Here is a 24,665-nt window from a genome sequence, read left to right on the forward strand (position 1 = left end):
GCAGTTCCTCTGGGGCTGAGAAGTTCGGAAAGCAGAAGGGATCCTCTCTCGCTCTCGTTCTCTACCCCCCTCTCGTTTCCCCCTCCCACCCTCCCCACCCTAGAGCTACACGCCCCCCTCCACCTACAGAGAGACAGACATAGGCAGACAGACGTAGGTAGATGTATGTATCTGATTGTATACTGGGACATTTTCTGTCTCCATCCCAACGTTATCTTTTAAGAAGTTTGGTTCCATCTCTTTAGAAACGGTCCCAGCTAACGGGGCAGAGGGAGTTTGACAGAGGGGAGAACAAATCGCTGACAAAGAACCTTTTTACGTTTCATCAGCGTTGTTAGGGCGACGAGGAGGAATTTCTCAGATAATAACTCCCACTTCAAAGATTTTTCAGCTCAATAGAAATTGGACCATCCTTTTTTATTCAGCCACAAGGGCTAGCACTAAAGACGACTCGACTGTTTGAATTTTTTTTTTTGTTCGGCGTGTTTATTTTTCCCCTATTCACTGGGGTACTTGGATAAAATAAACAAGAAGACAATTACTGGAACATGGACTTCTAACTTTCCCGGGACCGTGGCCCATCGCCCGTGGCCTCAGACTTGGGAGTGTCAACTTCTGTAGCCCTGGAAGGCATTAAACCCTAATTTCTTGGGACATGGTTTTTGCCACACACCTAGGATCTAGTCCTTGTTTGTTTCCGTGAAAGAGTCAAGAAATTCAGAAGATTCCTCAGTCTTTGTTCTGGAAATGGTATCCCTTTCTAGTTCAGTCTCTATCTTCAGCAGTGTGTGTGTGTGTGTGTGTGTGTGGATGTGACTGTGTGTGTTTACAAAGAAGGAAATAGTGTCAAAAAGCAACTTAAAGCCGCAGCATTCAGCAAGGAGCTGGACCCTAAGGAGGATGGAGTCAGACACAGAAATATCGAAATGTTACTTGCAAAGCAAAGATCAGCAAATGTATACATTTATGAATAAGAATATTGACACCAACCACTGTTGGGACCGTACTTGTAGGCTGTCTTAGGGTTAAGGCTTGGGGCGTGGAGACAAGAGTTTTGTGAGCTCACTAGTAAACAAAACTGGTCCACTACTGACTTGCTCCTGAGCAGTCCTATTCTAGCCAGGTGGGCTGCTTTGAACAAAAGTGGGTCCTCTACTATTGAGTCCCAGCCCCAGATTTCCATGGTGCAAAATTTCACTCGGCACTGGTAGCTCTTATAAAACCGCCTCGCCCCCCCCCGCCCCTACTTCTGTTTCTTAATCGCAGAGATCCAAGATGCTGCAACAAAAGCCCTCCTTAGAGAGTAAGCCAGCAAAGCAAGCCAAAGGGGACGAGATGGAGGAAGTCCATCTCTGAGGAAGAGCAGATTGAATGTATTAAGCTAGCATGAAACCAAAGGTCAGTGCAAATGTATCTTAATAGACTGTCTCGAATGGAGTGTGCCTCCTTTTCAAGGGCGCTTGCTATTGCTCTGCTCATTACCATAGCGATCCTAACGTGGCATGTTGATGCACCATAAAGCTCACACTTTCAACCCCCACCCTCCAACCAAAAAAAATAAAATAAAAATCAGAGCCTTTGAACAAGGCCGGGCTTGATTAGACCTTTCTCCTTTTCTTTTCCCTCCTTCAAACCCATTTCCTCGCCTTTAGAAAAGTCGCCATCAAATCCCAAAGGCCGTCTCTGATCATGGCCCAGAAGGAGAGAAACAAAAGTGAACTGGCGGACGGCGATTCAGGCGGCCCCCTTTTTCTTCCTGACATTATTATCCATTCTGATTATGGGCTGGAACAAGGACCCCCATTCGCGTGGGGGTTTTCTTGCCCCGGAAATTCGGAGGGAAAATATGCATACTCCACGTCCATCACGAACACAACATACAAATATGTGTGTGTGTGTGTGTGTGTGTGTGTGTGATGTAGTTTTGGCACTGTTGGGGTGTTTTCTTTTTATATATATATATACATCGGTGAGGATGGGAGAAAGAAACTGAGCCGCGAGGGGATGGGGAGAAAGAGAGAGAATCTGTTAGACCTAAATATTATGTCCTTCATGAAAAGACTGGACGGGCTCCAGACTTCGCTTTTCACTCTTTTTAAGTATGACTTGCCTATTGCTATAGAAATCTTAACTCACCATGAAGATTCACCGTTGCGAAGAAATACTTTCATTGTGAGAGACTGCTTTGATGTCTAAGGCATAAGATGCGGGGCTTTTCAGCTGCCTCTGTCTAGATTACCTTGAGAGCAACGGGATAGACATCTGTAACAAGCAAATGAAAAATTAAAGGTGATTAGCCTACACATCCAAAAACCGCTTCTGCAAAGAAAGAAATCAAGAAGAAAAGGGAGAGGGAGGAGGAGGGCCGAGGGACGGAGCCGGGAGGGGGCAACCCAACTCCAGACAAGGTGGAAGCATCTTTCGCAGATGGCCTCCATCCATCCATCTCTACCTTCTCATTTCCACGACGGCTCCACTAGATCAGAGGGAGTAAACGAGCAGCAGCAGTAGTGGCAACGAATATCTTGTTTTGGTTTTTATCCTGAGAATCGGGACGGGATGGTTATTTCTTTGTTTGCTATGTTTCGTCCATTTAACTCGGCGATCTATTAAGGATCTCTCGCTGAGGCAGTGAGAAGGAATGGGGAACCAAGTCATGCACATTGTTCAAAAGGTAGATAGGTGATAGAGGGATTGATACCCAGATAGGTAGACTTTCTTCTATTTATTTTATTTTTTAAATTTAATGCGAATGCCTGAATGACATCAACCGCCCCATCTTCAGACGTAAGTACCACGGTGTTCACACTTCACTGGGATGTCCCAATGAACTCAGTGGAACTTACTTCCGAGTAAATAAGCATATGGTCCTGCTGCACAAGGAAGATAGAGAGAAAGAAAGAGTTCAGAAATGTGGGAATGTTAAGGAAGGTAGGAGAGGATATATTGTTTTGATATTATCCCTCCTCACTCACGCTCAGAGCACATTCCCTTTGGAGCCACATTCCCCTGTGTGTCCATTCTAGGCAACAGGAAAATGTTGTACTTAACTGCTCTAGTAATAATACCTCCCACAAGAAATAAGAAATTTCTGTTGGTGGTGGTGTGTGCATGGCTAACCCAAAGACTGGGCTGGACGTTTTGCTTCACTCTCCTTCACTGAACTGAAGGAAATGGCTTTGTAGAAGTGTTTTGGCTAAGATCTTAGAGCGCCTACAGACAAATGGGCCTTTCCATAGTTTAAAAATCGATTAGAATGAACCACGCCCCCTCCCTCATTCCTAAATATACTGCCTGTAAATAAGTTTCATTGAAGTATATGGGTCTTACTACAAAGTGATGCGTTTAGGAGCTACAATCAGTAAATGAAATCCATATAATAATATTTCCACAAGCATTCCCCCCCCCCCGTCTGGGGAATTCGCTAGAGACAAGGACTCACATAGGGCTGATAAGAATCATATAGCTTTAAAGACCCCGACATATGTTCAAGATTTTAAAACCATTTTATTTTTACCTTTACAAAAAATAATAATTAATATTTCGAATTGTTATTTTACATAACTACTGTTGTGCGTTTGAAAACCAGACCACCACTGGGTTTACACCACGGGTTCAGAAAAAATCGACACGTCGTGAATCCTTTTGGACAATCCAAGCAACTCAACACAATTACGTCACTCATAACAACTCCCCCCCCCCCTTCTCTCCAATTAACATGGATCTCACCTTCCATCCACTAAGGAATCACAAGAACTCACAATTCAACAGAAATAATGCGAGGGAGGGGGAAGAGAAAAGGAGAATATGTTTATGCATTTAAATCCATTACTAGTGTAAATTAGAATGTACCATAAATCATTAAGCCACCCTTGGGTCTGTTTTATTAGTGACAACTGGGAAGAATATACTGGTGAAAAGGGGGCAGTAAAGAGATCCCCCCCCCGAAAAAAAAACGTCAACTGAACTGGTAAATTAATCAAAGTATTTAATTGATCGATTTGTTGTACAGTTCGGTAACAAATAATATATTTATAGATACTGATGTTCCTTTTTGGGAGAAAAAAAGCACACGCACACAGCCCCCCACCCCCGCCAAGAAACCCAATTAAAATCCAGACACTGGGCTAATAAAACTGTCCAAGAAAAAACACCATCACAAGATACCAGCACCGACGATCGCAGCTGTACAGCTAGAAATCCGTATTAAAACACTTTGGTTCATTGATACAAAAGGATGTTTCCATTCAAATCGAGGCCATTGTAAACGTATGGGAAGGAGTTGGTCCGCGGAGTCTGCCCTGGGAGGGTGTAAAATAAAAAGAAGAGCTCATGGAAAGAGGTGCGGGGAGGGGGAGGTGGCGGGAGGGGGGGTTGCTGTCCTCTGTGCCATAATAAATACAAAACGGGGATGGGGGAGAGAGGGAGGAGGTTTGTCCACCCCCCCCCCATGTATCTTCTCTCCGATAGCCTGTGCAGCATTTCTGATCGAAGGTGACTGACTGGGGGAAGAGGGAAGAGGCTGGGTAGGGGGGAGGGGAGGGGGAGGGGGCTTGCTCCCCAGGCCTGGGATCGATTTCCGCCCCTCCCCCAAGAACCGGGCCTTGCCGACCCGCCGTTCGTCCAGTTTGAGCCAAGGATCCACAGCACCCCGAAAAGAACAATGCAGTTTCGCCGCCGCCGGCGGGCCATCCTACCGTATTGACTTTAATAAGTGGGCCGGGGCTCGCAGTTCGTGTAAGCGGCCTCTCCCGGGTGAGGTGACGGAGAGTTACTGGGTGGAGTCGGGATGCCGCTGGCCCCTGAGCTCTGACACACGTACCATTCGCTCAGGTTGGCTGCCGCCTGGGTGGAGGAAGCCGCTGCGGGAGGCGGTGGCGGTGGCGGCGGCGGCTGAGGGGGCTCCCGGCCGCAGTCCGACGACGGCGACACCAGCGACGGGGTGGACGACTCGTAGCCGGAGCTGGGAGGTGGGGACTTGCAGTGGACTTTCATGTGCTTCCGCAAGGAGCTGGGGTGCGTGTAGGACTTGTCACAGCCTCGCACTTTGCAGTTGTAGGGCTTGTCGCTCGTGTGCACGTGGGAATGCTTCTTCCTGTCGCTGCTGTTGGCGAAGCGGCGCTCGCAGCCCTCGAACTCGCATTTGAAGGGCTTCTCGCCTGCAAGGAAAAGAGGGAATCCAGGGAGACTTTGCGTAAAGGACCAGGGTGGGGAAAGGTGCGGGTGTGCGTGTTTTATTGGGGTGGCGTGTCTGCAGGTCACAGGTTATTGAGCGATGAGCTCTGTGTCGCCCTCGCCCCACCTCGCTTTCCCAGCAGTGGCCGTGGAGCCAAACCCAGCAGAAGCGCCTAGCAGCACTGTATGTGAACAGGATTACAAGGGTGTGAGGAGAGATCTCTAAAGCTGTGGGGTCTTCTGAAATGACAAAGGGGGGAAGCTTCGTGTGTGAGTTTGTGTGTTCATTTCTATCAATGCTTGCCTTCCAGTGGAAGGGTGGAAATGTTCCAGGCCTTGGATGAAGGGCCTGAGGCGAGGAGATGGGACAACGCTTTCTTTTCCCTAGGCTCCTTGCCCATCTCGCTCGCTCCTCTTTTCCGTAACGTGTCCGTATGGACACATATTTCCCATCTCACAAATGCCCCTCCAAGCTCTCTCACCTGACAACCCCTTTACATAACCTAGATTAGGATCTGAAACCCCAGAACCTACGGATTCGTGGCCTTGTGGTGCATAGCTTCTTACTAGTCTCGGGCACTTCCACATAAACAACTCCACATGCTGCAAGGCGCCTTCTTCTTGCGCGCGCACACAGAGTCGCACAAGAGCTCACATTTGACCTTGCCAATAGGCTTTGGAGGAAAGTGGGATTGCAGAGTAGGCTTTGGAGGAAACGATGAGCAAATGTCAGCAGCCTGCTCATTAAAACCATCGTTTAGATATACCACGGTTGAACCAGTGTTGCACAGGTTTAGAAATCTCTCTCTCTCTCTATCGTCTATCTATATCTATATCTATCTATCTCTATCATCTCTTTCACCTCTCTCAAATTCATATGGAAATAACTAAATTAATACATAAGTTAACCTAAAGGCAGTTCTGGTAGTTTCTGGAGAATAATCTACGATAGAGCATCTTTCCACTACATATCCTTGGTATAGATTAATAGAAGGATCTCAGTAGCATTCTGCTCGGAAAGCCAACGCCTTACTGAGTAGGCCAAGATTTCATTTGGCTATCAAGGAAAATCTGCAGAAACTAACAGACAGGGACATATTTAGCAGCGGAGAGAAAGAAAACCAACGACGCAGTCCATAGTGCATTGTCCATGGGAGAACTCATTGATCTGGCTAGATGATATGCATTGGAAACATATTAAACACCATATGCGGGATGAGATATTGGAAAAGTGAGGAGGGGTGAGAGACGGAAGGAAGCCAGATTCCCCAGGAAATCTACTGGAGATAGTCTGTACACCAAATGCTGCATGGGCGATTTTTCACCGATAAAGGAAAACACGTTGAAGCCACGTGCTTTGATGTCTCTACGGGGCACGGATGCCTTATTCTGAAAAACCAACAGACAGAGACGCTTGCGTACGAAAGTCGGGCAAAAATGATATAACGCATATTTGACAGGGATGGGAAATGAAGGTCAGGATACTATGTGTTTCTTAGAGGCAAATGTTGCCAAAATAGCAGGGTAAGTGCATATGTGTGTTAGTGTGTGTTTGTTTGTGTAGCATTTTAAAAACATGAGTTCCTTAAAGAGGCCATGTTGTATATTCAGACTTCAGCACAAAACATTTTTTTTAATTAAAAAAAGCTGTGTCTACTGAATATGCTAAGGCTAAAGCGTTCTTTAAGAAATGTTGGTGGGGAGCTAAGCAACTGCTACTCCCCCCCTACAAAAGCATTCTCTGTCGGTGTAATGATTCAGGGAAATCCGCCGTGCTGGACGGCTAGTTATTGCAAGGAGTAAAATATGGTTCCACATTTTAAAGAATATCGGTGGCAAATACCAATATTGGTCTCAGGCCTGCGAGAAAACGACGTTTTTAGCAGGCTAGGCATGACAAGTGAGGCTCCGTGTGTACCTGCATCGGAAGGTATTTACTCATTTTGCTTTGTTTTGGCGGGGAGAGAAAAGAAAAGGAAGGTCATCTGTATATTTTGACGGCTCTTTAAGTATTTTAATTATAGTTCCTTGTAAAGAAACAGTTTGACCTTCCGCTACTCAGCTGAAATAACAAATCACGAGGATTGGTGTAGCACAGGCAAGCAGTATGTTAGGAGGCCCTGGGGAGAGGCCCCGTCATAAACCCAGCGATCGGGCGGAGAGAGTTATATCGTGGTATAAGACCGGTCTTGTTTCTCGCGAGCAGCAACAAAAAATAAATAAATAAAAATGGCCAGCTTCTTTTACGCCCCCACCTTCCACACCTCGGCACCTTGACAGAGGTAAATAAAAGCCCCGGCCACAAGAAATGATTGCAGAAGGGGGCTCTTCCTTGTCGGCTGCAGCGCATTATCTGTGAATGGTTTCAGGCCTAGGGTTAATGTTAGAGTTCCGCGTTAAAAGGATAGGATTCCCTGCGCGTAAATATGTATCGGTCAAAAGGAAAGTGTGTGTTTGGGGGTGGAGAGATGCGGGGGGTGGAGAGATGCGGGGGGTGGGGAGGAAGAGAGGAAGCGAGGACTGAGGATGGATGGGGGCAAGGGCGCGCGCGCGCGCGCACACACACACTGCAGCGAGTCGACACCGCCATTTTCTACCCACACTTGTAGCTCTCACAGGACTCGCTGTGGAGAGCAGTACGTACAGCTTGGAGATTTTAGCATAATCCTCCCAACTCTGGGACTGGATTAAAGTATTTGCAAAATTCTCGAGGGGGAGGGGAGGCGGGATATTGAGCTTGCCAGCGCCAGCACTATAAATTACAAGTTAAAACATACCTCTCTTACTGCGGCCTAAACACCACCTTGGTCACAATTGTCCCTTGGCCAGTTCTGATGGTAAGGAAGTGATTTTTGCTTTCCTTCTTTTGATACCTGTGCTACGTTATTGTGAATTAAGTTCGTCCTCCCTCCCTCCCTCCCTCTCTCTCATCTCCAGAAACCCATTCCTGTCTGCCCAGGCTCAGGGAAACGCAACGTCATTAATATTTGAGAAGGCAATTATTTTCTCGTTTAAATCTAGAACTGTCTTCATGAATAATTTGCAGGAAGTTCTATTGCCATTTCAGAAACATTTGGGTTTGAGAATTTAGGGCGGGGTGGGTCAATGGAAAACGCTGCATTGTAATAAGGCCTAAAGATTCCACCTCCACCTCTCCCTCTCTCCACCCCAAGCCTAGCCCACCACCACTGCAAAAATAAATTAATTAAGCAGGGAAGTTCAAGCGAAACGACTACATAATGTAGTACATTTTGAATGCTGAACTCCAAGCCCGCACCCTTCCCAGGCACTCAACTGGTTGCACTGATGTAGGTCAAATTTACCAAGAATCCGACCATTTTCTGCTTCATAGACTTCAAAGGAGAAGGCGGCTAAAGGGCAGTAAAAGTTTGTTTACTTAAGAAAAACACTGTAATTAAGGGATGAACTGTGCTCTTCAGTGCTTTCCTACCTAACACGAAGATGCCTTGGTGTCATTCGCATTATTAATATTTTAAATAAAATAAGTAACAAAATATTCTCCATCAAATGCACAGCTTTATTTTAAACGTAGTTTTTGGAGGGGGGGGAGGGGACTAACCTAACCGTACTACAGTTAAGGCTACGACATTTTAGAACTGCAGAAAGAGAGAGAGAGAGAGAGTCGTTGGGTTGTAAGGATATCTTACAATAGGATTATGTCGTTTTCCTGGGAGTTTATAAGGCTGTGGAGTGTGTGTGCAAAAAAACTGCACAGTGGAACGGATTTAATTTTCCAAAAGGGCTTATTTATTATCTTCTGGTGTGTGTGTGTGTGTGTGTGAGTGAGAGAGAGAGAGAGAGAGTCAGATAGGAAGGAGTGGAGTGGAGAAGGCAATAAAAAGCTAAGAAGACCGGCTGCTAAACTAACTCTCTACAACTTCACAGGCTGAATTTGGAAGTCTGAAAACTTTATACCGCTATTTTCATTCATTCACCACAGATGCTTCTGTGAATTCCGAGGTCAAAGAGGGTGTTGGCAAGGTCTTCCCCTTCAAATAACTTTCCTTTCTGTGTTAACTAGAAATTGTTCCTATTTCTGACAAAATATTCCTTCATAATTCTGGCCAATGACCGTTCAAAGGGAACAGGCTAGGTAGACAAAATTAACTCCAAACACACACCACTACTCCCCTCTTTCCTTCCCAGGTTCCAAAAGAGCACCTTCCCATATTTCAATCTCCGTAGCAGTTTAAGAAGGAAAAGGCTCTTACGAAGACTTGGGATGAAACATCGCAGGGTTCCTCGTACAAAACAAAAAGAGGGGACCTTGCAGCTGTGCTTTTCTCACAAGGAAGGCGGCAGAAGCAGCATCCCAGCAGCATCACTCAAAACTGCCTAGACAAGTTGCAACTTCCATTGTTCGCTCCTAATTTGCGAGCTTGCATCAAGATTGGATGCTTTTCCGTCTCTATAGGGCTTTTTAACTCTCCCCTCTCCAGGAAATCCCGATCTAAATCATGGAAGACCCTTCTTGCATACGCACATACACATACACGTCAGCATTATGCATCCACACACGCCTCAATTCTTCAAACGAAAGACAACAATCAAAACAAACTATTGATCCGGTCTTCATTGGCTAGTATTAATTCTATGTAAAATTATAGCGGGCGGGGGTGGGGTGGGGAGATCGCACATGCAGCAGATAGTGGAACAAAACACGAATGAAGAAAGACCTTTCCATACTGACCTGTGTGCGTCCTTTTGTGGATTTTGAGATTTTCCGAGCGAGCGAAGACTTTCCCGCATCCCGGGAAAGGACAAGGGAAAGGTTTCTCCCCCGTGTGGACTCGGATGTGGTTGACCAGTTTGTATTTGGCCTTGAAAGGCTTCCCTTCCCTGGGACACTCTTCCCAGAAGCAAATGTGGTTGGACTGCTCCGGCCCTCCAACGTGCTCCACGGTGACGTGAGTCACCAGCTCGTGCATGGTGCTGAAAGTTTTCGAGCATAATTTTTTGGGAGTCTGGTCCAGTTCGATCCACTTGCAGATGAGCTCCTGCTTGATGGGCTGCCTCATGTAGCGGAAGAAAGCCCCAGGGCCGTGGTGTGGAGCTAAATTCACGTTCAGGTTCATGCCACCGTAGCCGTGGAAGGAGGAAGCAGCAAAAGGATCTGTCCTGGAGACTGGTACTGGCGTGAAAGGTTCAGACCTGGCATACATTTCTCCAGGTAGCCCCAGCCTTATCTGTCCGTTTAGATGGCCACCTGGAGCTGCATGGGGAGGTTGCTCATGGTGGAGTCCAGTAAAAAGCGAGGGAGTTCCGGCTTCTGAGTGGTGGTGGTGGAGGTGGTGGTGGTGGTGAGCATGGTGTCCGGGGTAGCTACCTGTTGTTGAGACAAACATTCCATGGTGAGAACCTGTAGCAGCAGAGTGTTGATAAGGGAGCCCTGGCATGACTGGGGCTGTCAGATCTCTGCGCAGGAAGAATTCCCTACCTGATGAAAGAGCATGACTTGGGTGAGGGACTGCGTAAGGGACTGTTGTTGACTGCGCTGGGCCAAATGCTCCTGCTGGACTGGGTACCACCTCGGCTTGGCCTGTCACAGGATGGTGGGGATGAGGCTGAGGGGCAGGGCTGAGCTTAAGGGCCGCTGAGTGATGAGGAGGATGAGAGTGGTGGCGGTGGTGATGATGATGATGATGGAGAGGATGGTGGTGCTGCCCCATGTGTTCTGACCGGAATGGACTCAGCCCGAGGCGGCTTTCTGCAGCGTACTCCCCAGGGTGCGTGGGAACCATGGAGTGGGGATGCCCGGCGAAGCCTGTCATGCTCTGAGGGGAGTGGTGATGGTGGCGGTGATGACGATGACGAGGAGCCCCTGCCAAGCCTAGTATTTTCAGCGCCGTGTTCCGTTTGGAGAGTGAAGCAGAGTCCATTACTGGGCTCCCCCAAAGCCTCCAAGCTCTCCTGGTTCTACTACAATTCTAAAAAGTCACCTGACGCCGAGGAGGGGGGAGCGAGGGAGAAAGAGGAAGAGGGAAAGAGCGGTGGAAAAACTTTTTTGAAAGTCCCCCCGCCCCACCCGCAAAGAAAAAAAGGTTTTCCCCTCCCTCTCTCTTGGTCTGGACTATTTGGCTTTGTTTTGTTTTTGCTCCCCGCTTCCCCCCCTTCCCCTTTCTTTTCTCCCCCTCCTCTTCCATTATTTTTTTGTGTGTGTGTTTTTCCTCCTTCCTTTTTTTTTTAATGCCTACGTGGAATCCCATACGCTTTGAGAAGCAGCAGCAGGACGCTGGGAGGCTACTGAATAGCGCTTCACAGACTAGGCTCCAACCCAGAGAGCTAAACAATCAGGGCGGTCGCTGATTGGCCGAAGCTGCCTGACCGAAGTCAGCGCTGACAGGTCCCCGCTGAAGTCTGAAAAGATTTAGGAAGGGGTAAAGGGGCGAGGAGGGAGGAAGAGGACTCGGGAAGCAGTGCGCCTGCGCTGCGTTTGTGGCTAATCCCCCCCTCCAAAAGCTCCTTCCCTTTCTCCTCCTCCTCTTCCCCCTTTGCCCCCCTCCCTCTCTAGCCCTAACCAGTGCGCCGAGCTTGTCCGGTGTTTGCATTTACTCCCCGCATTTTGTTTTTATCTGCGTTTAACTGATTAAGGGCCGCTGGAACCGTCTTCCCCAGACGAAACGAGGGGTCCTCCGAGTCGTTTACGCGCTAATGAGCAGTGGTTGCCAAAGGAGGAACAAGGCCTTGAGCAAGCGGCGGCAGCAGCTCCTGGGAGCGCCTGGGAGGCGAGGCTGGCCGGCGGGTGGCTGTTGCTTTCTCCCCACCCCTTCCAAAGACGCTTTGGTTGTCCCCGATCATCTGCTTAGAAGAGCCAGGCGCTTGGAGGTATCCTGGGTGATCTCCTGACTCCTGCATGGCTTGGATCGTGGCTCAAGCCCCTTCTGCTTTCTGTTCTCCTGCTAACCATTTACTTTTACACACACACACACACACACACGTTCTTCTTCCACACCCAGCCCTGTCTCTCTTTCTCACTTAGCCTCGTAATGAGCAGACGATTTAATGGAGAGCTCAGATCGGTGTCTGCTTCGGGGCGGACTGCCTGATTGGCCACCGAGCAGCTCATTGTGGACTAACCAAAGTGCAATTCTCAACACCCTTCCAGTTTCCTTCCTGCAAGAGCAACAACAAAGATGGAGAAGGGGCGGGAGGGGAGGAAGGTAGCACACATCACACAGGGACTTTCACAAAACTTCCGCTCTCGAGGGACAGGGGAGGGGGGGGGGCAAATACGGCTAGGCCAAGCCACCGCAGAAATCAGCAGGGAAGGAGGTAGGGAGGAGAGAGACTGCCCGGAGAAGGTCTGCCGAGACGTAGCAAGCTCTCCTCCGTCCCCTTTCCCTGCCCTCACAATCGCCCAGATTATGAATGAATCCGAAAGACAGGAGACGCGCGGGGCTTTCTGAGACCGCCTCATAAATTCCTTTGCCTACGACCCACCATTGTAGGAAGTAGAGAAGCGCGCAGGTTTGTTACCAAGCCTGTTTTGGGCCAGGAGCAAAAGTCTAGATTTTTTTTAAAAAAAAGCAACACAGCGATGGTGGTGGACCCCAAACCCCGGACCAGGCAAGATGCTTTCGAGGGATCCAATCCTACACACACACAACCTCCACCCTCGCTTCCTAACCTCCAGCCCAACCGCGCCATCAATTTGACTGCTGATTATTTATAGCACAGACAAATCTCCGGGACTCCCGTCCCCAACAGAAATGGGCACAATGTAGAAGAGACAGGCTTTGTATACAGAAGTCGTCCTGGGAAGCGGAGCTGGGCAGCTAGGTATTTAGATTTCTGACACTTGTTGGCGGCCCAGAGAACCAGGCCTTTAAAACAACAACAACAAAGGCTAAAGTTCTGCCACATCTTTCATTTCCTACGATTACACGATATTTATGTAACCCCCCCTTTAAAAGTAATACAAAAAAGTAATACCTAATACCTGCAATTAACTGGCGCATATAACCCAATCCAAATGTTGCAAATCATTTCATCGTGTTGAATCCCTTTGCCTCTCCCTGTCAAACGCAATCGCCCACATTCATTTATAAGGAGCAATTAAAAGATCAAGTCAATTTAAAAAGCAACCTGTAGATTAATAGATAAATCTATCGGACGTTATGATGCTCACATTTGCTCATTGTCAAAAGGAAAATAAACCGATTGCAAGTGTATATCCGTGATGAAAATAAAAGTATAGGGTTTATTATTTTTACCCCCACCAAAAAAAAAAAAAAAAAAAAAAGGCATTGAGAGCCCTTCCAATGAATGCTGGAACCCGATATTACTGAATTCAGGTAATTCTGTTCTCCTCCATTTAGTGGGATAATATCAAAATTCGGCCTTGAACTCTGGACATAAACTCCTAAACGTAAAAGTTACTTTAAGTATACCCACTTTCTGCAGAAGGGCAGCTTTCAATTTTACTTAAAATCCAGTAAGAAACACGGCAATTTTGAGAATGTTTCCCCCCCATTGAACAAGCAGCATTTTTTTACTTTTAAATGACATCCGGCGAAAAGAGCCCTTTATTTTTATTTCATTTTAAAAAACTGAACCATTTGGGCAAAAGTAAAATGCAAAATCGACACATACTTTTAAAAATAATACTGTATTCTTTTCCGCTTTGTGTCCCGTGTTAATAGCTGCACAAGTGATGTCCTGAAACTGAAAGCCGCTCTTAAGTTACTTGTGGTAATGCCCTGAGTATTAGTGAGGTCAGTGTTATTAAAGATGCAATCACAACACTCACTTGAGAGTAATCCCAAATGAATTCAGTGGAAGTTCCGAGGAAACATGCATAGGGTGGGCTTTAACTCATTTCAGATGCAAGACTATGTGATGAATTAAAAGTGGCCCCCCCCAAAGGAAGTCACATATTAAAGGAGAATAACATCATTTCTCGGGATACAGAACTTCAGTTTCAAGAGTAAATATTTCTTTCTCTCATCATCCCAAAATTTACATCCTGTCATACAGTAAATAAACTATCTGATGCCTCACTGAACACTTACAGCTTTTCCACCACTATCCCCTTCCCCCCAAAAAATATTTGAACTTTTTGTTTTTATTTTTTAAAAGCAACGTTTAGCTATACTGTGAAAACAGTTGCCAGTCACTGCATTTTAGAAAAATCACCCCGGAGACGGACCTTAGCAAACATCAAAACAATTTCTTGGGATATTCTAAAGTTGCTAGCTAAATGTTGTTTTTGTATGCTTGGGAACAACAATTCCCGATTCAAGCAATTGCCAGTCAAATTTACGTAAAGCAGAAAATAGGAGCCTGCCTCCTATAAAATATTTTTGAATTGCTAAATCGTGGAATATTGCGTTCAAGATGTACGACATGCATAAATAATTATCTAAGAAGCATCTCATTACACTTTATACCATAGCGGGAGTTATATTCTTGTTTTTGACCATTTTTGCACAGATCACAATACTGAGGATAAAATAAAAGGCAGCTAAATCGGTATTTATTATTGTATGAATGTAACGCGGGCGCACACATTGATGCCCCGAGGACCTGAAAAGTTACACACGCTGTAATTAACTAGCTCTCCTTACGTAACATGTTTATGTAGACAACTTAACCCCCCCAGTAGTTCAAGACGACCTTCCCTTGTCAGTTTCTTTGCCCTAAGCCAAAAATATTTCGTATTTTCCCTTCCTCCTCCCTGACCATCTCCGAAGGAGATCACAGAAAGAAAGAAACGTTATCGGAAGCAGGACTCTGGAAGGCTGTTACTTACAAAGGTACTGAGAGCGTGACTTCCAAATAAAGCTGTTTTCCTCATCCCTCCTTACAACCACTTCACCTCTACACTCTTGACATCCTTCAGTCCTGACAGTCCTCAGTCAAGGGAGAAAACATCTGGAACAGTTTATCAATATATATATGTTACTATCGGTTGGCTTAGGCCATTCTAAAATATTGGCATGGCTTCTTGTCAAACGCTAATGGCTTTATCCGCTCTTACTTAAAACCCTGAGGTTCCTCACAGGGGTTTCCCCCCCTTGTTCCCCCCTCTGCTTGCATGAGTCCAATGGAAAAGAAATGGCCCATGGTGTCTCTCTCATTATATTAGGTGAAGTTAGTGCTCTCACTCCTAGCATTTGTTGTGTACCTTGGGAGACATATCTCTGTGCGTGTGTGTGTGTGTGTGTGTGCGCGCGCGCGCGCGCGCGCGCATAAAGGAGACAGAGCAGACAAGTGAGGGAGGGTGGTGATGCAGATGGAGCTGTACACATGACCAGAAGGCGGGGGAAACAGAACTAGGAGGGCCTGAACAAAGTTGCAGAGGTATCCAGGAGACTTGCATCTGCGATGCAGCTCTTACCTGTCTAATGTGCACTTTTCTTTGTGGTTCCCTCAGTGTGTGTGCGCGTGTGCGCGCGCGCGCACGGTTCATTTAGTAGTTCGTTTTGCCAGCAAAACATGTTCTATATATTGAGTAGATAAAACGACCAGAAGAGCAGAATAGCTCACCCTTCCACAAATAAACAAATCGGGATGGCAGGGACTCCCCGCCTTATATTTTAAAACTGTCATGGCCCTCATGGACGCATTCCACTTCTAATATAAATACTGGAGCTGAGGAACTTGATGACAAGGAGAGCTGCACTTTGCAAGAATAACGCCCAGCCCAGTTGCGTTAGCACGGCCACTAGCCAAAAGCAGAATCTAAACTCCCCAAAGGCAATAAGACTGTTTGGTTACTAGCTCCATTGGACTGCTGCTGCTGCTGCTAATACTACTACTACTACTGCTATTAGCTTCCCACCGGAGGACCGCAGCCGCATAAGGCGTGGAAGAGACAATTAGAAGTCCTTGCACGTTTGTCCACACAAAATGTTTTGCGGATCGCAGTTTCTCCCCCTACTGACTGCCCTGGACAATGCGGCCCAATTGTAAAGTATTGGCAAAATGCCCTTTACTCACAGAGCCCAGTTAAGTCACCTATTGAAACGACTGGGACTATGTAAGCGGGCTTCAATGAGATTGCTGCGGCTTAAGTGTCTTGTGAACTGGTTTGAGGATCCTAACAACTTGAACACCGTGGCCCAGTGGTTTGGGGGGGGGGGGGAATCACAGACTTGCCCTGCCAGACAGTGGGTAGGAGAGAGATGAGGTTTGTTGAAGAAAAACCCTCTTATTACGCACACACAACCACATTGACAGCACCTACTAATAACCATTGAAAAGCTGAACAAATGACAATTGACTTCTTCCGTTTCAGGTTTTGCTTATCATAGCCTAGGAAATAAATGCATACCAGAAAGTAGGCAGCAAAGCAGCCGTTCTGTCCTCTGTCTCCCACTGACACCAGCGACAATTATGTCTGCTTAAGTGTCGGCAGGATTGCCGCCCAATGGCGTGTTCTGTTGCTTCCAGTGACCTCAGCCACCAACTGGAAAAGATGTGGTTAAGATTTCTGCATAAGAGAAACCACAGTATTATTTCTGTAGGTTGGAGATTCAGCAGAAATCTGTTGTGGGAAGGAGATTTACACTTCCCCCCCAAAATACCTTCTCGATCAGTTCCAAGGATCAAAAGCCTAAGAGTCTGAGGTGCTTTTTTCCACTCTAAACCCAGATATAATCACATTTGTAGTTTATATTATCCTATCTTCCTCAAGGAATAGATTACATTTCTGCATAAATACGACACTTGGCGGATTTCTCCAATAAATAAGTAAATACAGAGTGGGGGAGTGTAAGCTTTTTTTTTTTTTTTTTTAAAGCAAATAAATAAATAAACTTCCTAAACTTTAGAGCAATCATCTGGTCTTATACGCTGGGAGTATTTTCTTTACCCCATCTCTTTAACATAGTTTATTAGGCTGTATCTGTTAGCAGAATCTGACCTTTAGCTTTTAGTTAAAACAGCCAGATTCTCTGGGCGATTGAGACCCCCAGAAACTTTTTTCGCGTTTTCTATGTCTGTCTCGCTGAAGGGTCATTGAATCAGTGTAGGGAAGTGGTGACCTTTCCGAAGAAGGTCTTCACTGCTTATGAAGAAGGAAAGTCTTGTGAATAAGGGATTTCTATGCAACTCTACCCCTTCCCACTTCAAAAATCGCCTGTAAACGCAAACCTTCAGGGTGCACTACGGACATTTTCGCCTTATTTCGAATAGCAGCGTAGGAATTCATAGGAAAAGGAACCAGCCCGATAAGAGGCTTCCTTAAGCTGAAATATACGGGTGCAAGACTTGTGTCGTGCACATGATTTCGAGGGAAACAATCCATTTAAAACCCAAGTTATCTGGGGGATTAACTGAGTTGTTGATGGGATGTAAGAGCATAATACAGGGGGAAGCCCGTGTTTCCTGATCACCCATTCAGCATTTAGGCAGCCGGGAGACTTAAGAGAAGGGAAGGAATTCACCAAAATCAAGAAGAGCCACGTGGAAGGATTGGCGAAGAATCGCCGCAAGATAATGATGAGAATTAAACGTGAACCCTCCCTTATATTCAGGAAGGTATTGGCTCAGAAAATATGACGGAAAATACTGACGGAAAATAAAGGAGAAATTCTGTATCTCCCCCCCCCCCTTTTATTATGCCCTGCCTTTTATTGCTGAAAACTAATGTCTAATTGGGCTAAGCTGCAGGAAAGGATGAGAAAGCAGGTAATAGGTAGAAGGTAATGACCAGTTGTGAAGATGGGATGGCTTCAAATCCTCTTCCTTCCACCAGTTCAGAACTTGAATTACTGAAGATCAACCCAATCAAATGTTTATTTCAAATGGAATACTTAATCTAGTGCCTCAGATTAAGGTATTCCTGTCAGATAAGATGTCAATCAATGCCCTACTTAACTCCTCGCATGGTGGAAGTTGGGTAGCCACCACATTGTGGAAAGCTGGTATACCGGGTAACGATGATACATATCATGTAGACCCCATCGCCAAGATCAAAGCTTTCTTCTTTAATAGGATCCAATACATGTCAAACCTCATTCCAATCAAATCGCCCGTAAATTAATGCAAGATGAATATGTCATAGAATAATGTGACAATGCAATCACAGAGGGTCAGGGGTTGTTGTTTCAATGAGAGAGTTGTCAAATATTAATTCTAGAACCTCCAAATGAATAGGCAGAGAGCAGGATTAAGCACTTGCTGGTGGGACCTTGTGTGGCTGATTTGTGTTCATGCAAGCAAGTTAAACACTAGAGGGGAGGAATCATATATTGTCTTTGGGCTTTTTTTTTAAAGAAAGTCATATTTTAACTTACTTGACTGTCCCAGAAGGTTTCTGTAAAGTCGTTTTCTTTTCCTCATTACAAGGGGACCCTTGTGCCTTATTTTCTAACTTGGTTCCTGTTCAGGAGAGAAAAGTGGCAATATTTTTTAAAGTGTCTAGTTTATATGCAAGTGATAAATAATTGAAGAATGGCGTGAAATCTTTTTCTTTTTTTTTAATACCCCCATCCCGAATAAAAACCTCAAATTGTTTTGGAATTCAAGTCTTTGTGTCGCCAAAATATGGCAGAAGTAAAGAAGGGGGGAGGGGGAGAGATGGAAGAGGTGGAATATATTTACAATAAAACATTTCAAAACTTCGTGCATATATTACAGAACAACCCTAGGGCTGATTTAGAGGAAGAGATAGGACAGGAGATTTCCAGAATTCTGCTTTGATCTGACACATACCTCCTGGCTGAGCACTGAGAAGTGTTACCACCGACGACGCTGCATTGTTTATGGACTTTTCAGAGCTAATATTAAACTTTTCAGCGCTAATACCGTCGTGTTTGTTTGCAAGGCTCTTCCAACCAAAGATGGGATGCTTTAAAGCTGCCGCTTTTGCACCGTCCAACTCTTGCTTTCAAAGGAGAACCAATGGCCTGGCTGTGCCAAGAGAGGAGCTCTCAGTGCCGATACTAAGACTTAAGAGGAGACTTCAAAAAGCAATAGATTCAGCCCTTGACTTAGTGCTAGTGGTCAATGTGAACAGTAAGGTAGGAATAATAGGAAGGAGTGACGATAACCCTTGTGCCAATTGCAGAGGAAGTAAATGACCAAGTCTAAATATTGTTGCAGGAGCTCTTTCTGGATATATATTCCTGAAAGGGAGATAGGAAGGAGAGGAATATATACTTTATATAATTCCATAAGAACCAAATAATGCAAATATGTGAGCTCAAAGAGGGATTTCGTATAGCTTGTAGTTGTTGTTTTTATAAACAAACTATGTTAGAAAGATTTCCAATGGGAGTGAAATAAATAAATAAATACTCTTAAAATGCTCAATGAAGTTATTGAATCAAGGAGGGGCTTTATATGGGATATCCAAACTTGACACTTTTGAATCATTGTAAATTATTATGATGCTATTAATTATTTTTTTTATTCTGGAATACGTTTTAATTTTAAAAAATAAACAGATGTGTGGGGGGGGGGGCAGAGGCCAGATTTCCTCAAATACTATCAAGGTGGAGTGCAACGTCTCCGCACATCATATACAATTTGGGGTTATTATTAACACCGAAGTAGTGTTCTGACCTGAAGAGGGGGAAAGATAGGATTTCCCGTTTCTTTTTGGCTCGAAAAAAGGAGAGGAAATAGGTGCAAGGTCCATGAATGGGGAAAAACCCCCGGCATTATATACCTTAACCTCACTTATTAATACTTATTTTTTCCTAGTTCAAAGTTTGACACGCACTTCTCCCGAAATTTCAAAAGGGTTTAAGTTAGGGGGCACCATAAACAGCGTCTGTTTACAGCCCGAACTCTGTCTTATGTATTCCATTCCAGAAGTGCATGAGATTATTTTATTGTGTGAGATGCACTTCTGAGATGAGATGGAACAAGCCTGTGTATGTGTGCGTAGGGGTTTGTGCGCGCGCGTGTGTAGTATTTACATCCAGAAAGGCTGGACTTCTGCTGCAGGTCGGCTAGTCAACAGCCTCTATTTCCATACTAAAAACAATTTGGCAGCACTCAAATCATGGCCGGTAACCCGACTCTCCATGCAGCCAGCCATTCTAATAAACTTCCAGCAAATCTTTTACAGATCCAGCTGACTCTTTGGAATATCATGCGGAATTTGGGGGTTCTTCTTATGAACTATTTCCATCCTCAAACGGCCTAGTTAAGGCAAGGGAAGCTGCAATGAATCCACCTCCCCAACGCATATTGTTTTAAAAGCATAACATATATTTTTCAACGCTCTGAGACTGAGCATACAAGGCTCAAGGTAATCCTAAATGTCTATTACTCTTATAGAGCAACTAAGAAGACACTTGGACAGATCTTGCTTTTCAAGAGCTAGACAAACTGTTTGCGGAGAGCATTAGAGCAACTCTATTCTTGGACGGAGGTTAGGAAATCAGGTTGAGCTAGTCGTTCGAAACGGAAGGGCGAACCAATGTGCACAGAGGCGGGCGCGCGCGGGCGCGCGGGCGCGCGACTACACACTCGAGTCATTGTCCCGGATACGGTGGGCCCGGCACATGTTCCCGGTCGCAGGTCAGAGGTCAAGCTCCAGGGGTGTTTCCAAAGCCGGCCACTTCAAGAACTCAAGCCTTCAACACTTATCCAAACTGATTAACTACATGATCAACAGTAGCCAAGGAAATGCAACGGGCTTCACAGGTCTCGCCAATGCGAGAAATAGCCAGACCAGGATAGAGTGTGTGTGTGTGTGTGTGTGTGTGTGTGTGTGAGAGAGAGAGAGAGAGAGAGAGAGAGAGAGAGAGAGAGAGAGAGAGAATATGGTGGGGGAGATGTGACTTTCGTGGAAATCCTTCTCGATTCCCTTTAAGACTTGGATAGCCTAAAGCTCTGTCGCCCTCCTCCTTCTGATCCAGATTTTACAGATATTCTCTTTAAAGAATAAAATAAAAATGCAGCAAAATAAATCAGCGAAAGGGTTTGTGGTGGTTGTTATTTTTTTTAAAAAAAACATGCAGGTTGGTAGACATTTTTGCACGAATTAAAAAAAAGAAACAAGGAGTTAAATGATGCTGGAGTGGGGTGTTTGTGTGTAAGGGAGGTGGGAGTGTCACCCGATTACGGAGAGCTCCTGATCGAGATGGGAATGGAAGGTCCATTGTGAAAAGCTTACGAAGTCTTGGCTACTAGACCTTTAGCCACAGACATGGTTAACTCCTTCCTAACTGCGCAGGAGAGAGTGCCTGAAACAGAGAAACTGGCGCCGAGTTCTCAAGGGGGAGCAAGACCTGGGCTGACCAATCCCCGCCTCTCGGTTCCTCCCTGCACCTCGAGCCCAAAGCAGCGACTCAACTTCCACGGTTGGGAGGCTGGAGCAGAGGTGGACCGAGATAACCGCACTTCTCTAACGCTCGGCACCCTAGGGCATTGTCTGCTTAGGATACACACTCTGATGTTCCCCGCCCCCTGTTCCCTCTCTTCCGAGGCAACCGCATCTCTTTCGTTGCCCTATCTTTTCCCCGTCTGCCCTCCTGTAGTGGGCGTTCAGATATAGGGCGCTTGTCCCAGCGGCACCATGGGAAGCACCTTGATCACAAACGCCCCGATCCACTGGCGGTGTGGACCTTCGGGTCGGGGAAGGGAAAGCCCTGCCCGCCTTTGGCGGTGGGGCCAGGTGCAGCTTTACCTCCCAGCAGTCTCCCGTGGAGGAAAGTCTCTGCCCACGTGCCTGAAAAGGTGCCAAACCACATCCGCAGAGTGTGTGCGAAGAGAGGGGGGGCTCCTAAGGTTCATTCATGCACATAACAAGCCTCTTGAAGGTGAAAGGTTGCTCCAGCGCTTGGCCTGACTGTGGCAGAAGGGAAGCCGCATTTCCTAGCCCGCCCCGCGTCTCCTACCCCTTGATCACCACTTCAGTCACTTACCCCACTCCACCTGTTGAAGCAGAGATCCCCTCATTTCTGCATAGCATGTCAGAACTGACCAAAAAAAGAGAAGAAAGTCGAAAGACAGAGGGAGAGGAGAGGAGAGGCTGGGGGGTGGGTGGGATAGAGGGGGTAGGGTGGGCAGCGGTTGGATCAAACAAAATCAAAACACCTCTTGGGCGACTTCATCGAGGCGGTCATCCTTCATTTCTTCTTTTCTTGCTTTCTGGGAGCAGCTGGGGATTGTATGGAGAGGCAGAAATGAGCCTTCAGGATGATATTTTAATGGCTTATATGTCACGTTGGTGCATGTGGCTTTGAACTGGAGCAGCTTTCGTTTCCTGCAGAGAGCATGCCGCAAATCCCACTTGATAACTTCTGCAGCCCACAACACTTGCACACAGAGCGCGCGCAGACACACACACACACACACACACACACACACACAAATGGACTTTATATCTGAACATGTTCCCAACAGCAAACAAACAAACAAACTTTGGACTGTACCCTTCCACGGTTGTTGACTCTTGAGATGGGGTTAAGTGTTGCTCTGCATTTTGGAGAGGCGAATCTATTCCCTTTTGCTAACTTCAAGTATGTGTAGATTATTCTCTCTGGAACCAAACGTTCCTGAGATTCTTGCCCGTCGCTCTGGGATTAGGCATACTAGAGTGAAAGGGCGAAAGAGCAAGATCTCATTACATATACCAAGTCGAACACATGAAAACTCTTTATATTCCTTATCAAGGGAAGATGCTTCAGACCTGTTGCTTTAGGACCTTAGATGTGTGCTTGTATGTATGTGTGTATGTGTTTGTATGCGTCTGTGTACACACACACACACACACACAACATTGTGTGTGTGCGTGCGTACGTTTGTGTGTGCAAGTCTTCTTTCATGCAAACAGCATTACCTGCGCTATCGGTCAGAAACTATGAAGCCGTGCTAATAGAACTGCCCCGAATATCCTCCTTTATGCATTGAACCTACTCGGAAATTTGATATAATTTGGTATTACACTGCCGAATGGCAGTAAAAAGGTGGTTTTTGTTTTACTTAAACCAAACAGTGTGCCCCTCCCACATTTCACTGAAATATACAGCTCTGAAATAGGAAATATTTTTCGTGCACTTTTATCTGCCAAGGGAATTGATTCCTAACTCCTTTAACAGAAAACAGGATAAATCAGGTTGGGGAAAAGTCATAGCGAAGTCACATAAAGGCTGGACAAAGGTTCAAAACCCGAAGGGCTTTGATTTCTAGTTAACATTTATTAACATCCCTCTCCCTCTCCGTCTAACACACAGGCTCACATTTTCTGTATTGGGGTTGGGGATGGTCCAGGTTAAAATATCATTATTATGGTGTTGTTGTTTTTTAAACCAAAACTAAAAACACTGTTCTCAGCAAAACGCACCCTTTCTCAAAACTGCACGGGCATCACAGGGAATAACATACCCAAGTTGCTTTGCTTAATTGATTGAGTCACAAAGATTGTCTCTTTTTAAGTAACCATACTTCTACATCTCGACAATCATTTTAATATATAGTCAATGGGTCTTTGTAACAGGAACAAAGAGGAACTATCCGTAGTTTTTCAATAGACTTGAGTTGGGTAAAGGCAGGTTAATCGAGGGGTTGCATCTAGAAAACAAGCAAGTGTTGTATGTTTGCACTGAATCCAAATGTCTGCATTTTCCTAACTAAATCAAAGGGAGTGTTATTTCTTTTTCTGCTCACTCATCTGAAGGTAAGTAAATTTTCTCTGGCGATCACAAGCTTGGTCAGCAACAAAGGCGCCGCCTGCTTTTTCCACCGTCCTGGTGTGGCAAGTTGAGGAATTTCAATAAATGTGACAAGGGTGACTGATTTGTGAACTAGAAAAGGTTTGAGCGTCAGAAAATTTATATTGCTCCTATCTAGTGAGGATTTCAAATACATTATAAAACCCCAGGATCCAAAAGCTCCATGCAGCATAGAAGAGACAAAAGCAACTTTGGGGGGAAAAATACAGTCCTTTTTTTTTTTACCTGAATGAAAGAGGTCGCGTAAAAAAGAAAGAAAGAAAAACAAGAAACAAAGTGCAGGGAGATACAATAACAACACTACACTACACACACACACATACACACACACACACACAAACAAACAAACAAACAAACACACAGGCAGAAAGTTAAGCGCTCTCACCCACCTGCCTTTTGATGGGTGCTAAAAAATAATTCAGAAAAAAAACAAAGTGATGGAACGTTACAGCCGTTTCCCCACAGAAATCACGCCTGCTGTTTTAAAGCAAAATCTAATGTAACCAACACATGCGTTTTGGAGAGCATCTGAAAGAAAACAAGGAGGAAGCCCAAATGGAAAAGGAGCAAGTCACAAAAGGACTTCCCCTGGGCAACTCCTTCAAAAGTTGGGTTGTTCAAAGATCTCTATCTCCAGGAACCAAGCATCACCATCACAAGAAAGAAGGAAAAGATAGGCACAGGAATAACATCTACATCTTTCTCTATCTCCATAAAGCAGCTATAGAAAAGAGAGCTTTGGAATATTGCCGAGCCGAAATATATATCTATTTCTATATATTATATATGTTTACGTATATAAAAAGTTGCTACTCCTGTACAAGCCTGTTTGTC

The 24,665-nt window shown here is 45.6% G+C and overlaps 1 protein-coding gene across 13 annotated transcripts; it reads right to left on the reverse strand.

Annotated features, from left to right (window-relative positions):
• Positions 1–464: 464 nt before the first annotated feature.
• On the reverse strand, positions 465–24,663 carry ZIC4 (Zic family member 4). Of its 13 annotated transcripts, XM_081862525.1 has the most exons (7): positions 24,221–24,663; positions 22,533–22,691; positions 22,195–22,258; positions 18,438–18,522; positions 9,887–10,522; positions 4,823–5,159; positions 2,272–4,301 (listed from the first exon to the last, which is right to left on the reverse strand). In XM_081862525.1, exons 4-7 carry the CDS (start codon positions 18,481–18,483, stop codon positions 4,157–4,159), a joined length of 1,164 nt encoding a protein of 387 aa, XP_081718651.1. In that variant the 5' UTR covers positions 18,484–18,522; positions 22,195–22,258; positions 22,533–22,691; positions 24,221–24,663; the 3' UTR covers positions 2,272–4,156. The 13 variants fall into 13 exon arrangements, 12 of the variants coding, with proteins under 12 accessions (XP_081718655.1, XP_081718658.1, XP_081718651.1 ...); XM_081862534.1 differs by lacking the exon at positions 22,533–22,691 and having other exon boundaries at positions 22,195–22,363; XM_081862526.1 differs by lacking the exon at positions 24,221–24,663 and having other exon boundaries at positions 22,533–24,152.
• Positions 24,664–24,665: the final 2 nt, after the last annotated feature.

The sequence above is a fragment of the Podarcis erhardii genome (assembly GCF_964252035.2).
Source record: "Podarcis erhardii genome assembly, chromosome: 5".
NCBI classification, from domain to species: domain Eukaryota; kingdom Metazoa; phylum Chordata; class Lepidosauria; order Squamata; family Lacertidae; genus Podarcis; species Podarcis erhardii.

Coding starts and splice junctions, on each gene's coding strand:
- ZIC4 (XM_081862524.1), bottom strand. CDS start 11,075: ATGGACTCTGCTTCACTCTCCAAACGGAACACGGCGCTGAAAATACTA. Junction 5,160..9,886: donor CCACAAAAGGACGCACACAG/GTCAGTATGGAA, acceptor TTTTCCTTGCAG/GCGAGAAGCCCTTCAAATGC. Junction 4,302..4,822: donor GCAGCCAACCTGAGCGAATG/GTACGTGTGTCA, acceptor ACACCCTCCCAG/GGCAGACTCCGCGGACCAAC.